The 16,506-nt window shown below is 38.0% G+C and overlaps 1 protein-coding gene across 1 annotated transcript; it reads right to left on the bottom strand.

Annotated features, from left to right (window-relative positions):
• Positions 1-509: 509 nt before the first annotated feature.
• LOC122659520 (potassium transporter 5-like) lies at positions 510-8,202 on the bottom strand. Its single transcript, XM_043854623.1, has 9 exons — positions 8,035-8,202; positions 7,689-7,914; positions 5,325-5,576; positions 3,905-3,955; positions 2,479-2,739; positions 2,215-2,382; positions 1,870-2,124; positions 624-1,630; positions 510-535 (listed from the first exon to the last, which is right to left on the bottom strand). Exons 1-8 carry the CDS (start codon positions 8,200-8,202, stop codon positions 693-695), a joined length of 2,319 nt encoding a protein of 772 aa, XP_043710558.1. The 3' UTR covers positions 510-535; positions 624-692.
• Between the last annotated feature and the right edge of the window lie 8,304 nt (positions 8,203-16,506).

Here is a 16,506-nt window from a genome sequence, read left to right as displayed (position 1 = left end):
TGGTAGCACTATGGGCCTCCCAACTAAATGGTGGGAAAAAAGGTGGGAAACATAGCAAGGGAAATCGTTCCCCATATCTTTATCCTCTCAGGGTCCCTGCTCGATACAGTTCGTTTCTTCTCATAGGGGGTCGGAAATGACAACCTTATCTTCTGCCACTGCCCGAGTGGGGTCCACCCCCCTCTTACTAGAGGCACTAGGGAACTGTACCGGGCAGGGAACCTGAGAGGATAATTTTCTCCATTCTCCCCCCCCCCCCCTCCATCATTTTCCCTTATCTTTATTGTTGCAACCAAACAACATTGTGAAGAAACCACTTTCCTTGCTTTTTTTCTTTTCTCTTCCCACACATGGACAGATGAGACTATCTGTTCTCTTTTATAGTCTAAATCAATTGAGCTTCCATGCAAAAGATAGGATACAAAGGAGAGTAGGTGTTGTGCTAATTAAACCCTTTATTTAATATTTGATAAGAAACTATTACATCTACAAATTAGTCTAGTACTGAGGCCATATAATTCACTTCTTCCAAACTGCTTCTTCCTTCCTTCCTTCCTGCTCAACTTGTATTAAGATTGTCCAATATGGAAAAGACCGAAAACCGTTATTTCAGTTGCCTTGGCTTCTTCTTCTTCTTCTATTGAGACTAGATTGGTAGACTTCCTCCTTACTTATAGTACTTCTTCATTGCTCTAAAGCTCATATGTCATTCCTACTTTCACAAGACGCTTAGAAGGGATATCAAACACCTTATAACTTTGTCTCAAATTCCTCCTCAAGAAGTTATAAGCATAATTTATCAATACCCTCTTCCCAAAACTAGAACCTTTTCCTGCTACCACCTCACTCTCACCCACCAAGTGAACAACTCCTGAGTGCCAACCTCTGTCCACCACCTCTAGCTCTTTCTCCACCACTTCACCTTCCTTCTTTTCAACAACAGTCTTTTCCTCCCTATCCACACTCTCACCCTTACTGTTACCCTCTCCATCACCATTGTCTATTACTGGTGACAACCACTGATCCTCACTAATGTATTCCTTTAATCTGTCCACCAATGTTCTTTCAAAGGGTTCTTTGTCATTCCGTACATCGGTGTATCCATACCTAACCACACAACGAAAGACATTAAGTTCACGTGGTCCGACTCGCCTGAAGAGAAACCGCTCCTCCACCGGAACCTTGCTCATGGGAAGTGATTTGATAGCAACAAAGACGAGGACTGAATGCATTGCAGGTACATTTTCAATGTAGTGCTCGAAGATGGGTGGAATGCCTTGAACCAATTCAGAGTAGAAGATGGCGAGTCCAGGGATTCGACATATGTTGGTGTTTGCAGCAATATCTCTAAGCTTCTCAGGAGAAATCTTGTGGTCTAGCTCATAGTAGTATTTCTTGCGGTATACAAAGTTCCAAACATACATTATGGTCATCAGGACTGCTGTGAAGGCTAAGGGGAGATACCCACCTTGATCAAATTTGTAGAGTACTGAACTTAGATATATGAGTTCAACTGAGCCTATGACCAGAACATAAGCAATTACAAGGAGTATGTTGGTTTTCCATATCATTATCATGATGAGTGCTACAAAAGATGAAGTGAGAGTCATCACAAACACCACAGCAATCCCTACAGAGAAAAACAGAGAAAAAACAGAGAAAAATCTGTGAGTACAAATTGTAGATGCAGTAGCAATTTGAAAGTGGTTCGTGGACCGAAATGCATAAAACATTGATCATTCACACTCCATTTCAAGCAATCAACATGGGTTTTGATCCACATGGAATTGAGAATTCAAACATATGGGGCTTATTCCCTAATATATGTCAAGAGAAACAGAGATGGTGGGTATAGTTAATAGTTCATACCATAGGCATTTCCAATCTTTGTAGTTGTCCTGAATCCTAAAGTGACTCCTACACATGCCAACATTAGCAGGTAATTGATCTCAGGAACATAAACTTGTCCTTCATACTTTGTCGATGTGTGAACTATCTTGACACGAGGGAAGCATCCAAGCGACAAGGACTGTTGGATGATTGAGAATGTGCCAGAGATCATGGCCTGACTAGCTATAATCGATGCCATAACAGCCACAACAAACATGGGCCAATATAAAGAATCTGCAAAATTGTATCCAAATTGTCTCAAACTACAAAAACAGATACAGAGCAGAGCAGACTAAAATTGGACAAATGATAAGCATACTTTACCTGGAATGGATTTATAAAACGTATCTAATACGTCGTCATTATGTTTACGAAGGTAAGATGCTTGGCCAGTATATGCCAGGACAAGAGAAGGGAATGTTACTGAACACATGCTTATCTGAATGGATCTAACTGTGAAGTGTCCAAGATCAGCAAACATTGCTTCAGTTCCTGTATCAAATTCAGTTATTAGAAATCTCCATTACTGTCTCATTGATTGCAAGTGGATTAAAGATACCAACCAAACGAAATTATTAGATAACCAACCTGTTATAGCTAATACAATACCACCCAGTGAAATCCATGCTTCCTTCTTGTTTCTACTAAAGTAATCTATGATGTATTTAGGATTAAGGGCTTTTACTACAGCAGGATCATACTTGATGAAGTTGTAGAGACCAATGCCACCGATTAAGATGAACCAAATACAAATAATTGGAGCAAAACTATATCCAACTTTGTCAGTTCCAAATCTTTGAACAACGAACAAAACTATCAATATAGCCACTGATATCCAAACAATTGCATCTGCATATCAAGGAAAAGAGTCATCAAACAGATCATCAAAAGACAATGTTTAATTGTCCAGAATTGTAGAATTTTCCAATGGAAAATTTGTAAAAAAGGAGGGAAAGGGGGGGGGCGGGGGTGGGGGAGGGGGGAAGGTGAACCTGATGATTTTGAATCAGAAAATTCAATCACAAGTTTTTACTCTTCATGATTGCCACCAGAAAACTTAATGTTTATGGACCACCCAATCATAACTCTTGGGTTACTTTCTAGATTTTATGGTCCAAATGTGGTGCCACTTAAAATGTCAAACCCTGTAGTTTGCTTTGGAAAAAAAAATACTACATAAGAGTCAAACCTTGTAGTTTTGTGCTATATTTTCTTTGGGCAAAAGTTTTCTGTGGAGGACTGTGGTCCCTGCATGCGGGGGCCAATGGGTATGAACACGACGGTATCAACAAGGCAATTATTATCACCTCTCACGTGGGTGGAGCGATCATTTCACCCCCTCTATGTCTGGGTGCACACTCCCTCCTCGCCCCCCCCCCCCCCACTTGGCATATTCACATTGGTGTTTATAAGGAATTTTTTTGTCAATTTGGTTTGACTAGTCAGCAATACTAAAAATATATTACCAATATATACATTATATATGCATGTGGAAGATTAGGTCTATGTCAGGAGAGGTCCTACTGAACCTTTTGGTCAAACACATGGAAAATTGTATTTATCAGCCATAGAGGCATATATAGACTTATTTGCTTGGTGGTGGCCTTGAGTGATGCTAAGGCAGAGAGACCTTCATGAATGTTTCAAAGTTGGTGGCGGGCTGCTTTCACTTCTATATATATATATATATATATATATATATATATATATATATATATATTCTTGTGAAATTCCAATTAATACTAATGGGGTCTGATTAATGTAAATTAATTGAAGACGATTCTAGTTTCTAGTAGATGCTGTGTCACCTCTCATTTTGATTTTTGTGAAAAGGGTCCATAAAAGTCAAAGATAAGAAGTTGGAATTTAATACAAAAGAAGGTATAGCATGAAAAAGGAAAGTATTACATTTACATATATTTCATCTTGTCTCAATTGTTCAAGAAAGAAAGAAAGGAAGAAAGAAAGGAAGAAAGAGAGACAGATAGATAGATGGATTATGAGGGAATTTTACCTTCAGTCACAGCACTCGTGGCTTGTTTGATTCCTCCCACTGCTGATAAGACTGCAGTGCCGTGGTCAAATTTGGAAGTGATGAAATCAAAGTTAGAACATGATAGAAATATGACAAATCCAAAAAAACAAGAATTCAACTTTGATCAGTTTCAAATTTTCTTCCTTTTTAACCTTTTTTTTGGCAAGTTAAGTTCCAAATTCAAATGAAAGAAAGAATGAAAATCCCTATAATTGCAATCACATTGTACAGATGACAATGTTTCAATTTAGAGTTTAGCTCTACAGATTCAAGGTTCTAAATCTCGGTTTTGAGACAGGTTTCAGTCAGGTCCGAAACTGAGACGTCCCATTTCAAGGTTTTGACACCGGGTTCGACCTAGGGCATTCCTGGTTGAAACTAGGGTTTCAACCCTAGTTTTATTTCGATCAAGCCCAAAATCGAGACAACTTGGAAATTCCGGAGATAGGATCCTGTCCTTGTACAAGTACCATTCAAGGCCCTCTAGGACTACTCACATGGAACCCACTGCTCCTGTGGGTCCTACAATGGATTCCATGTGAATGAGCCTGAAAGACCTTAGACGGTACTTGTACAAGGACAGGATCCGCGATCAAGATTTCCATCAGTTTTCAACGATTCCGTGTTGCCATTTATAGATAAATCTTTCCTTTACCATATCTTTTTACCAGTTTTTCAGGCAAAGTTCCTGATTCGGAGAACTTGCTAACATAAAGAGCAATACATTACACAAGACCCCTGTGTGGTTGTGTTGCAAGTAACCAAAAAGTCATAAAGTAAGGAAAAAAAGGAAACATGTGGGAAGACAAAAAAGTACTTCTCAAGTCTTATACGTATTTGATCACAGACTCCCACCTTTTTAGAAAGAAGAACGTGAGGGGACTTGGATCCTCTGCATGTTGGGGTTTTGCGGCCATCATGCAATATGCAACTCTCAGGTCATCACCTTAGTACAGATGCCCATCCAATGATTAGACATCGAACTTCTCAAAAATGACGTTCAAAATTTAAATTCAAAAGGAGCTCGATCCTCAACCATTGGAGCAAAAAAATGGCCGCACAACCCCAGGAAGCAGAAAGATTGATTTTAATGAAGCTACAGTCCAACCCACTACCCACCACCACCTCAGATGGTTTCATAATTTCATTTCAAGTCCCATACGTATATGATCACAGACTTAAAACTTTTTTGAAAGAAAAGTAAGAGAGAGAGAGAGAGAGAGGTGACTCTTCTGCAGTGCATGTAAAGTTGTGAATATCACAATATGCGGTAGGTGCCGCTGGTTTCACTAATTTTTTTTTAAAAGAAAATTAGATTAAACTAAGCTAAGAGATTAGTGACTGTCACAATCCAACAAAATGGGGGAAAGAGAGAGAGAGAGAGAGAGAGAGAAGTAACCTGAGATACAAGGAGTGAGGACCCCATCCCCAATGACCATGGCAGTACCCAACATGGTTGCAAAGAGTAGGAAATACTTGGCGGAATTGCTCTTCTCAAGTGCGGACTTAACTTTTGATGCTCGGCGGAGGCGGCCATTGTTGGGCAACTCAAGCCGGAAATTTGAAACTTCTCTATCCTCTGCTTGTTGACTTGGTATCAGCCCTACCTTCGCGTACCTACATATCAAGGAATATAGCGCGAACGTTCCCCCTGCAACATTATTATCATATTAGTTTGATTATTCAATTAGACAGTACATTTTGCTTTGCTTGTGTGTGGGACGCACACGACAGTGAAAACAGACGAAAGTAGAAGAGAAGAGTCGAATCGAATTGTTGACAATACACCATTGCACTCTTTCTTTGACATCAATTTTCTTTTTTCTTTAAATAATTCTTATCAGCCGACCAACTGTTCTAACAAATAATAATTATCAACTTTTAAAGGTTCTGCTTTGTGTAAACAGGGTTGATTACACTTGAGACTCTGATAATTCCTAATTTATGTCCTCTTTTTTTATTTTGGGTAGAACTAATTTATCTCTTTCACCATGATATCATTATTACCATTTATCTTATAAAGTCTATATCAAATGATGACAGCTCAGTGTAAATGATTGCATATATATTAACTCATTTTTTTAAAAAGGTAAAATCTTGTTGTAATCAAGTTTTCGTTTTGTTAGAATAAGATTGCAACGTGCTTGGCTCTCCTCTAGCCGTGACGAGCAATGGAGGATCCAGCCCAACAAAAGTAGGGGTGTTTTGATCATTTCATAGGGGGCTGCCTGTGAAATGATCCACACACCCTTGTTTTTGCTGAGTTGGATGTTCTAGCTCCCACTTCGATCGCAACCTTTTCTGTTTTTCTTTAATGCAATAGTTAATATATATATAGAGGTAAAAAAATTGGGTTTTTCAAATAAGTCCTCTATTAAATTACTTTCAATTTTTTTGAAAATTTTATTAAAATATATATATATATATATAGATATTTTTTTTTCATTCTTATACTAAAAATGCATTAAATAACTTTTAAGAATAAGACAAGAGACAAAAAATTTAGATTATAGCTTTTTAGTTCATCTACCTAATAACAACAAATATATGCATTATAATACAATTACAGGTTCAAGGGTTCTGAATCCGGATCCGATTCCATTATGGATGGGCTAAAATCGGATTGAATCGATAAAGAAAACCCTAAAATCAGCCATAGGTGACCCTTAAAATCCTATTTTTTCCTATCCTCGACCGTGACTGATTCCATTATGGATGGGCTAGAATCGGATTGAATCGATAAAGAAAACCCTAAAATCAGACATAGGTGACCTTAAAATCCTTTTTTTTCCTATCCTGGACTGTGACTGATTCCAATCCAAATCGACTGATTCAACCGATCTGATCCGATCTTAATTTCTCAAACCCTGCTTTATTGACAACCTTAGATACATGCATGAACAGAGGGAGAAAACATGAACAGATGAAATCAGCAACATCAAGGAAATAATGAAAGTCTCCTTCTCTTTAAGGTTTAGACTTTAAGATTACATGCCATGTCTAATCATTAATAGTAAGATAGATAGAACTTCCTATGCAAATTAATTCAACTTTTCTTTGGACTAATTCGCCAACAAAATCAACCCACATCACATAAATAAATTTCAATTTTCAACCTGATTAATTTTTCTGATTCAATTTTTCTGATTTCTATCTTCCCGTTTTGAAATACAAGTTAATTATTATAATATGAAGAAATGTTTTTTGTGAGGGGAGTGAGAAGCGAAATGACCGTCCCACTCCCATGATGTTTTCTTACGTATTTTCATTGGTCTTGTGCACGTACAAGGGCCATGCTCTCTCACAGAAAACTCTTCCCCTTATATTTTATAGTTTTTTATATCTTTTTTAAGAACAAGAAAGTCAATAGAGTCATATTCACCACAAAAAAAACAACTATAGAATCATCATAAATAATCAAGATCAATATAGAATCAAAACGAAATCTAATATAATATTTAACAAAATTATGAAATGTGAGAGTAAAAGTTCGATACTATAATAGGAATGATTAATGGAAGGATGGTGGTGGATGGTGTAAAATCTTCTCAAATTCCTTGATCGGCGTTTGCGGTTCAGTTAGTTTCAGGTTGAGAAGTAAACACTTGGTAAACGCGGCATCCAACAGTCCAAGGTCGATTGAATCAGTTTTCTTATTTTTTTGCTTCTCGAGTTCGGCATCATTGGATGTCGTGCCTACCAAGTTTCGAGCTCTCAACTTCAAATTTTTGAGTTGCAGATAGATAGATAGATAATTACGTACCATCGCCGTTGTCGTTAGCTTGGAGGACGATGAAGACATACTTGACGAGAGGGATAAGAACGAGGGTGTAGAAGATCATGGAGAGGACACCTAATATGTCATCGTTGTTCTTTATCCCATTAGTGAAGGTGCTTGCATACACATAAAGTGGTGACGTTCCGATGTCACCGTACACTATCCCTATGCTTTGGAATGCCAACTGCAATATCGTCGCCCAATCCACCGCCTGAACATAATTCATTCATTCACACATTTTCACAGTTACTTACAACACAAAAATAACAATTAATTAAGTGACAAAGCAGAACAACACCAGAGAGAGAGAGAGAGAGAGAGAGAGAGAGACCTTGGAATGGTGGCCGTCATGGCCACGAATGTGACCGGATTCGGCATCCAAAGAGTCGAATCGCCGGAGCGTCTGCGAAGAGAGCTTCTTTCCTTGCAGTCCTCCATTCTGTGGTGGTGGTGATGGTGGTTGTTCTTCTGACGCTACAACCACATCGGTTGATGACATCTCGACCTCCGGCCAAGTTGCGTACAACTTTAGCTGCCTACGTAACTAAGCGCGCTCTCTTGTTGAGGGATTGAACAGATCGATATCTTGAATCCTTCGTTAACCGAGAGAGATTATTTTAATATACTATCAGAGGCACAGAAGTCTTCAGCACTCAAAGAAAAGAAAGAAGGAAAAAAAAAAGGTTGAAAGTGAAAGATAGCTTGGGAAACTAAGCCAAACTGGTCATCGCCGACCGACTTGGAAGTACGGAGTTATTAGTGGAAGGTATATTTATAATAAAATATATAGACAATGGAGGGGACAAAACCAAGCCAGCCAAACACGTACGTTTCTCTCTCTCTCTCTCTCTCTCTCTCTTTCTCTCACACTTTTTTCGGGTCCAGGTGGGAACTTGCTAGTGTTGTTCATATGTGTGGGCGTCCATTGGATGTTTCTAACAACCTCTGGCTAGATTTGGAAGGCGATCTACTTACCTTGCCTTACTTTGCTTCTATTTGCCAAGGAAATGGGATTTTAAAGGTATTTTAAAAAATACAAAAATCGAAGGGTATTTATGAACCCAAAAGGGAAGTGAATTATTCGATTTCCTTAGCTGTCAACAAGATAGTACGAGACGGACTCACATTCCATATAAGAATGGGTTCTAACCATGCAGATGGCATCCACTATGTATGGGACCCACACATAGTGGATGCGGATGCCATCTGGATGATTGGAACCCATTTTTATACATTCACATACGAGAATGTGAACCTAACTCGGTAGTAGGAGCATTTCTCCAACAACTGTAGAAGCAAAAAATTTCCCCCTTTGCCATGCCAGTTGCCTCTTCATTTGATGCTCTAATATTGCTTCCTTATTTAGTTATTAGTTAGTGTAATTACTAGTTTTTATTTACTATTTTTTAATTAGTTTAACCTGATGGTAATTGTTTATACCCTATTTTCGGTCTAATTCGGCCAATAACAAATAGACTGAAATTCTTTTCAATCAAGACTGATTTGTCAATCTTTAACCGCTTTCGGTCAGTGACTGAATATAGTTTACACCCCTATTTCGGTCATCACTGGGCCGTACAATCGGGTTAAACAAATACGGTTGCAAACTGTTCCTAGGGAATTATTCAAATTTCAAATTTAAATAGGAGCAATTGCTGACAAGAACTACCCTAACTACTAGGCTACTTATAAAAGAGGAAGCCCAGCAACAAAGGAGGGACAACAAATTAAATCAAATAAGTCTTTATATTTATTTTTTTTTTTTTCTTTTTAGGAGTAGTGTAATTGTAAATGGTTTCTGTTCTTTTCCTTAAAAGAACCTGTTAGGATTATTCTCCAATAGTACTATCAGATGCAATGATGCATCATTCCAAATCAAATTGAAGATCTCTAGCTACAGTCCTTCATTTTACCAAAGATGTATCTGGAGCAAAAACTAATTTGATTGCTTCTTTTTCTTGTTTTTGGCATTGCAATCTTTGCATTTCTTTTTGAAAAGTCCTTGGATAACCACGGCACTAGTAGAATCCATCTTCCCTTGGAACAAAAGTAGAATAGTTTCCTCATTCAACAACGGTCTTGAGAACGAAGTAAAATTTGAAGGAAACAGTAATTACTAGGGGTTTCAATCGTATAGTCAGTTTTGGTTGGGCTGAATTGGTTTCAGACCCATAGTGATCAAGTCGATGCCGAACCAATAAGGTATATATATGTCAATTTCGGTCAGGTTCAATTTGATTCCGATTTTTTTTGCCCCCTCTATACGATTAGAGAACGCTACATGGTCCTATACAGTGTGTGACTTCTGCACCTAGACATAGGGTTGTGCAAAATGACCACCACACCCGTAGGCATCTCTGCCTTTCCTTGAGGACATGGCGATCATTTTACACAGCCATGTGTTTAGGTATAGGAACCGCGCATTACATGCGACCAGGTACCATTCTGTTCCACATTAAATAACTTTTGTGAATAAAAAAGGGAAGCAATTAAAAGAAGATTATATAGCTTCTTTAGTTCATCACTTTAGTGACAACAAATTGTTCTTGTTGGGTTTCCTATTTCTGTTGGTGTAGTATCAATTTCTACTGGTTTTAAAGAACCCATAACGGAAACGAAACGATAAGCATTCGGTTCTCTTCGGACTGAACCGATTGGTTCAGTCTGTCCAATCGATTCGGGCTGGAATTTGACACCCTAGTAATTGCTCCTCCCTCTCTATAATATATAGTTCTACACCAAGAAGTCAACAACAAACATGGGGTTTTAAAAATGGAATAGAGGCATAAGTTGAATCGACCGATACTGAACTTGATTAACCCGAACTCTGTTTCTACTGAGTCTGACCGAGTTCAATTAATTCTTAGCTAGGTTTTCTGATTGTGCAGAAGTAGCAGCAAATATAGAATCAGTTTCTGACTTTGACTATTCAATTCATGAATTCAACTAATTACTCAAAAGTCAAAAACCGAATTCCTCACCTTCCTTCTTCTTTCTTCATCTTTCCCTCTATTTTCACACGGAATAAACACAACTTCTCAAATCCAATCTTCCACTTGGCAGCTTTAGTTGCCACCTTTAAAGGACTTTTTTTCTCTTTCTATTTTTTGTTTTCTCTTATCCATCCATTGTCCATAAATAAACATACAAGGGTTGTGTTTGTTTAGCACTTGTAATGAGAATGAGCTTATTCATTATAAATCAATTTCCTAAGCAAACAGAAATAGTGAAGGAAAAATTTTTGAGTTTCAGTTTTAATGGCAAAGAGATCGATCATGGGAAAACCATAGCCATTAGGGTATTTTATATTATTGGGTAAATTATACGTCGCCCCTTGGTTTTTAAACGAAACTCAGATCACCCTCTGGTTTTTGAAAAAACTCAAATCCCCCTTGGTTTAGACCCTAATATGACAAATTAGTCCCTACCGTTAGTTTTATGTTGTTAAGTGATGATGTCAGCTAGTTAAATAAATTTAAATTTCTAAACTACCCTTGACCAATGTTGAAGATGAAGGAAGGGTAGTATTGTAAATTTAATTCTAATATTTTAGGACAAAGGTAAAATAGTCCTTTCACACCAATAACTAACAACGAACTAATTAACACCGTTATTGTAGAGGAGGTGATTTGAGTTATTTCAAAAACCAAGGGGTGATCTAAGTTTCGTTTGAAAACCAGGGATGACGCGTAATTTACCCAATATTAATTGTTCTAAAGAGAGAAAAAACATATAAAAATATCTACAACGAGGGGGCATAGGGTAGCCCGGCGGTTCAGAAATACTTTCCTTCATTGATTCTTCATACCATGCATTGCTTCCTAATTAAGTTTGATAGAACCAGTACACCTCCCTTTGTTTTCTAGTACCAATATTCAAGGGCAAAATTGTCCATATATCATGCATGGCGATGGTTCCTATACTTATAATAATTTGGTAATTTTCCCTTTAAATATTCAAACCACTAAACATAGCCATAGGAATGGAAATGAGTACACCCCTCAATGGCTCAATCTCATGGTTTTAGGAATCGATATTGTATTGGCTGACTCATATTGGTATCGACAAAGATCGAAACCAATTCCTGATAAAGATTGATATCAATTCCCAATCGATATTGTGTCGATGGATTTATACAGACAAAAGGTAAAAAGATTTAAAAAAAAAAAAAAATTTATGAAGAAAAACAAGATAGATATGCCCAATTCCAATCAAGACTGATCCAGATTGATATCGGACCCTCAATACTATATCGAATACTGATTCCTAAATTCGTGTTCCATCTTAGGGCCTCATTAGATGATGATGTAGTAAAACCTAGGATTTATATCGTCTACGGTTTCTTGACCGGTGCGGTTCCCTAGTGCCTCTCACAAGAGGGGGGTGAGACCCACCCAGGGCATCTGAACAAACACCTTGCCCGGATGAGATCCACTCTCCTCTTATGAGAGACACTAGGGAACCGCACCGGTCAGGAAACCGCCCACAATAAAATTTCTAAAACCTAAAGAGGAAATGGTGTGTTTCAATCCTCACACGGAGACTAATTGTATTAAAAGCATTTCCCTTTTATCTTCCGTTTTAAACATTTCATTTATAGTTTGAATTGTCAACCCTAATTTTGTTTCTTTAGTGTGAAAAAGACTGGTTGGTCAGGGATACACATCATGAGGCAAGAACATCAGGTGCAACGAATACCTCCTCCTCGGTTCCCCCACAACACAATAAGAGAGGTGGTCGAGACTCGGGATCAATCAAACGTCAAAATATTCTTCGTCCTATTATTTGAATTGTCAACCTTTTTATTTGATTCGTCTCTGACCAAAGAATCTCTTACCTTCAATAATTAATCAAAACGTGGAAAAAAGTTTCTCTAAGCTGGAAGTTTGAAAAAGGATCTTCAAGCGGATTCTTCTCTTTTGCCAAGTGGATGAAGGATATGATAATTTTAATAGTTGGTACATTGGATATGCAAATAGTATATTCAATTGGTCATATGTCAAATTTTAGAACTTAATTCAGTTAAGGGCAAGGGATCATTGTCTGGTCACGTGACCCCTGCATCAACACAGAGGTTGGCAATAATTTTGCATGCTCCTATATCTTGGCATAGGAGCCACACGCCCAAGCAGTGGTCTTTTTTCCTTCAATTAGGGCGATAATTTTGCATGCTCTTATGTCTTGGCTTAGAGTCATGCGACCATGCAATGTTCTTTTCTCCTTCAATCAAATACCTTCTCATATATTAGCATGTATCTACATATTTTTCCGTGTACAAATACTATTACTTTGATAATTACTGTGCACTTTTTTTCTCATAAGAAAAAACTACTGTGTACTTTCTCTTAGTCTTTGATTTCTTCTTAACTTGTATCTGGCCTGTCGAATATTTTGGATTAGGTTAGAACTTAATTCATAGGTGAGTAGGGGACCTTGGGGTTTGTCTGTCGATAAATTTTAAGTTCCATCTGGACTACTACGAGGCAGATTTTCTAGAATTTGTTTCTTCTCCCCACACCCCATGGACGGTATGAGATGGGGTAGGATGATAACCCGTGAGGAGGAGATTGGGACTTGATTTTCATGTGATGCTTGGACATTATCCTCTCCCATCAATTTTATTGTCCCATAGGGTGTGCTTCAATCATATACTTTGTATTATCCACGGAATATGATCTCACTTGTTGACCTTTTCTTTCTTCAAGTTTTCTTTCTCATTATAAAGGAGGATTAAGTTTTTCTTAACCCATGTCTCTATCATTGGTGATGTGATGATTGGACTCTAGATTCATCATTAACTCATTATTGTATGAAATTAAAAATACCCTTCTTTAGTTAAATCATACAAGAATAAAATAGTTGCAGAGATTCCCCCTTCACAATGGGTAAAAGGAAACGGACCGAGAGAGGATGTTCTTTACTATATATGTTAACCTCACAAAACTCTACTGTCGCAGTCCAACCATATGCCATGAAATATAATTAAGTCATCCCCTTTGTCTTATTGGGTTTACGAGTCTTCAGATCCTATTTGACAAATTTAGATAGGCTGTGAGATGATTATGAAGTTAAATTTCCCAAGATATTTAGCAAAAGTCTAAGGTTGTGTTTGGTATATATTCTTGGAATTCATTTTAGGTCGATTTTGCATTCTTGAATAATAAAAACAACTATTTTTTATCATCCGCAAAAATAAAAAATCGACCTAAAATGCATACAAACGCAAAATAAGTTTCTAATTTCGAATTTCAAAACAATCTTACATGTCTATAATACCATCAACGTGTGGTACACTATTTTTAATTATGATTTTTTTTTTTTTAACATTCCATACTTATAAGATTGGATGTGCATATTTTATTGTTTTTTTAATGATATTTAAATATATCTACATGGTTGTGGTATTATAATTTCCAATGCATAGGGAAATTGTAATTATGTGACAAGTGACAACCCCATTTACATATCTTGGTCAACCTTATTTACATATGTGGATAGGGCTTAATAGTGATATATGTACTCTTCTTATGCATTTGATTAATTATGTATGTTCTATCAAAAAAAAAAAAGAAAAAGATTAATTATGTATGTTTAGTACCAATTGGCCATTAATTGTTAAGTGAATAAGTAATTGTGTCTATCTCTCTCCTCCTCAAAACAAGGGGCAAAGATGTCTTTTCATATAGGGAGGAGATAGAAAGACTCATGGGAGTACTGGCGTAGGTCACACTTCTGGACAGAGTTCTTTTCCCCTAAAATTTATTCTTTTTAAGTAATTGAGAGGGATTTGAGAAGCTGTATGAACCGCTAGGGGAGGGCACACTAGCACCCTCTCTTTTTATTTTTCTACTCCTTGCATAAAATGAAATCACTGCACTCCTATCATTCCTATGTCCGACATCGTTCCAGCACACGTCATTGGTGTGCTTCGATCCTTCTCCCAATATTAAAATGCAAAGTAATAAATAGAATAAAAATAAATTAAAATAACAACCCATTCAAGTGGAATCAAATATTTTTTTTTGGGAAGCAGTTTTCTGTACATTAGCACTCTCATGTGTCTTTCTCTCTCCTCTTTAAAACAAGGGGGCAGATGTGTCTTTTCACATGGGGAGGAGAGAGATAGACTCAAGGGAGTGCTGGCGTAGGCCACACTCCCGGGCAGAAAACTTTTTCCCTTTTTTTTTTAACTTGTATTTTTAATTGTCCAAGTGCATACACGTGCAAGTTTACTAGGGCGGCTCAACCCTAGGCCTAAGTTTAAGCCAAGTCTAACCAATCCCGGGCCTCGAAATCCCAATCATGGCTCATGTCCTTATAATCTCAAGATGGGCTCTGGCTCGTGGGACAAACTTGCACCCCTAGCCATATGTAAAGAAAAAAAGTAGCTCCATTGTTGTTGTTCAACAATGAGATATCAAATTTTTTTAGGGAGAGGGATTGGTACATTGCTGCATGTGGTAAGCTAGCGGACACTCTAATGAGGGTGCAAGACGGGGCATTATATAGGAGGGTAGCGGGGTCATTTCAAAGGGGGGGGGGGGGGGGAAGAGTGATAGATACAATGGGCTCTAACTCATGGTATGTGGGTAGTGTTCCAACCTTTTTTTCTTATTTAGAAATTTTTTGTGGATTTGGGGCGGGGGGTTGTGGAGTAGGGGTTGAAGAAGTTTTGTAAACTATATATTTTTCCATAGGGAAAAAGAACGTTGCCTGGTTGTGTGGCCCTTGCACTCAGACACAGCCCTCTTAAATGACCTTCCCACCCCCTACAAAGTGAAAAATCTCCCTTGGTATACCCTTGCGTCCCCTCATTGCCCCCTGGTGCAAGGCCACATGACTAGGCAGTGTTCTTCCCTTTTCAATATAATAGACCAAGATTTCCTTCACCCACCATGAGCATCAGTAGCATCAAATTGCCAAAGAAAAGGATAATTTCAACTGCATAAATAGTGGGTGAGAATGTGAAGAAGGCCCAAGAATTCAATCACATGATCACTTCATCGGTGGAAAAGGAATTTGTCGGTGAGGAAAATTTCTACCACTTTCAGTAGTTCAAGAAAGAGATACACCAAGCCGTAATGTCAATGTGTGTCTATTCAAGGGGTCACATCCAACTAAAACCAGGAGATGGAGGGGAGGGGAGGGGAAAAGAAGAGAAGAGAATGTTCTTGTGCTTTCCTCTTCGCTAATGTAATAATGCTTTGGTAGATGGATCCATGGTTTGAGGTGTCAATAACGGTTCGGTCACATCGGATGATCTGTAGGCCACTCCTATATCGGTGAAACAGTATGGACAAGGGGTAAAACTCTCAAAAGAACTCAAATTTTAGGAAAACCAAAGGCAAAAACTGTCCGATATGGCGATATGGGCTGATCCATGCATCGATACCATATCAGTTTTCGAGATGACCGATACTTAATGTGATACCTGCACTAAATCCATGGATGGATCTGCTTTTCTTTTGATAATTTTGTGATGAAATATCAGAGTCACTCATCATCTCCTCCATACTATATGGAGATATGAGCATGGTTTTAGTGCACGGTATCCACAACACGCAAAACCGATACGATACCGATATGGTATCGGCTTGGATCGGTTGTATCGGACAAAGTTACCCTTACATTTCCTTTAAAAATGAGTTTTCTGACCATTTTACCCCTTGTCTGTACCGTACTACCAATATGGTATCGGCGACTAACAAAACTGGTACGTATTGCCCGATACGATACCGATACTTAGAACCATGGATATGAGGGTTTAGTTAGCTCATCCCTATAATTGACACTTCAACAACCG

The sequence above is a fragment of the Telopea speciosissima genome, chromosome 4 (genome assembly GCF_018873765.1).
Source record: "Telopea speciosissima isolate NSW1024214 ecotype Mountain lineage chromosome 4, Tspe_v1, whole genome shotgun sequence".
Lineage (NCBI taxonomy): Eukaryota > Viridiplantae > Streptophyta > Magnoliopsida > Proteales > Proteaceae > Telopea > Telopea speciosissima.
This window is presented reverse-complemented; position numbering and strand designations above follow the sequence as displayed.

Coding starts and splice junctions, on each gene's coding strand:
- LOC122659520 (XM_043854623.1), bottom strand. CDS start 8,202: ATGTCATCAACCGATGTGGTTGTAGCGTCAGAAGAACAACCACCATCA. Junction 7,915..8,034: donor ATGACGGCCACCATTCCAAG/GTCTCTCTCTCT, acceptor AATTATGTTCAG/GCGGTGGATTGGGCGACGAT. Junction 2,740..3,904: donor CACGAGTGCTGTGACTGAAG/GTAAAATTCCCT, acceptor CTTGATATGCAG/ATGCAATTGTTTGGATATCA.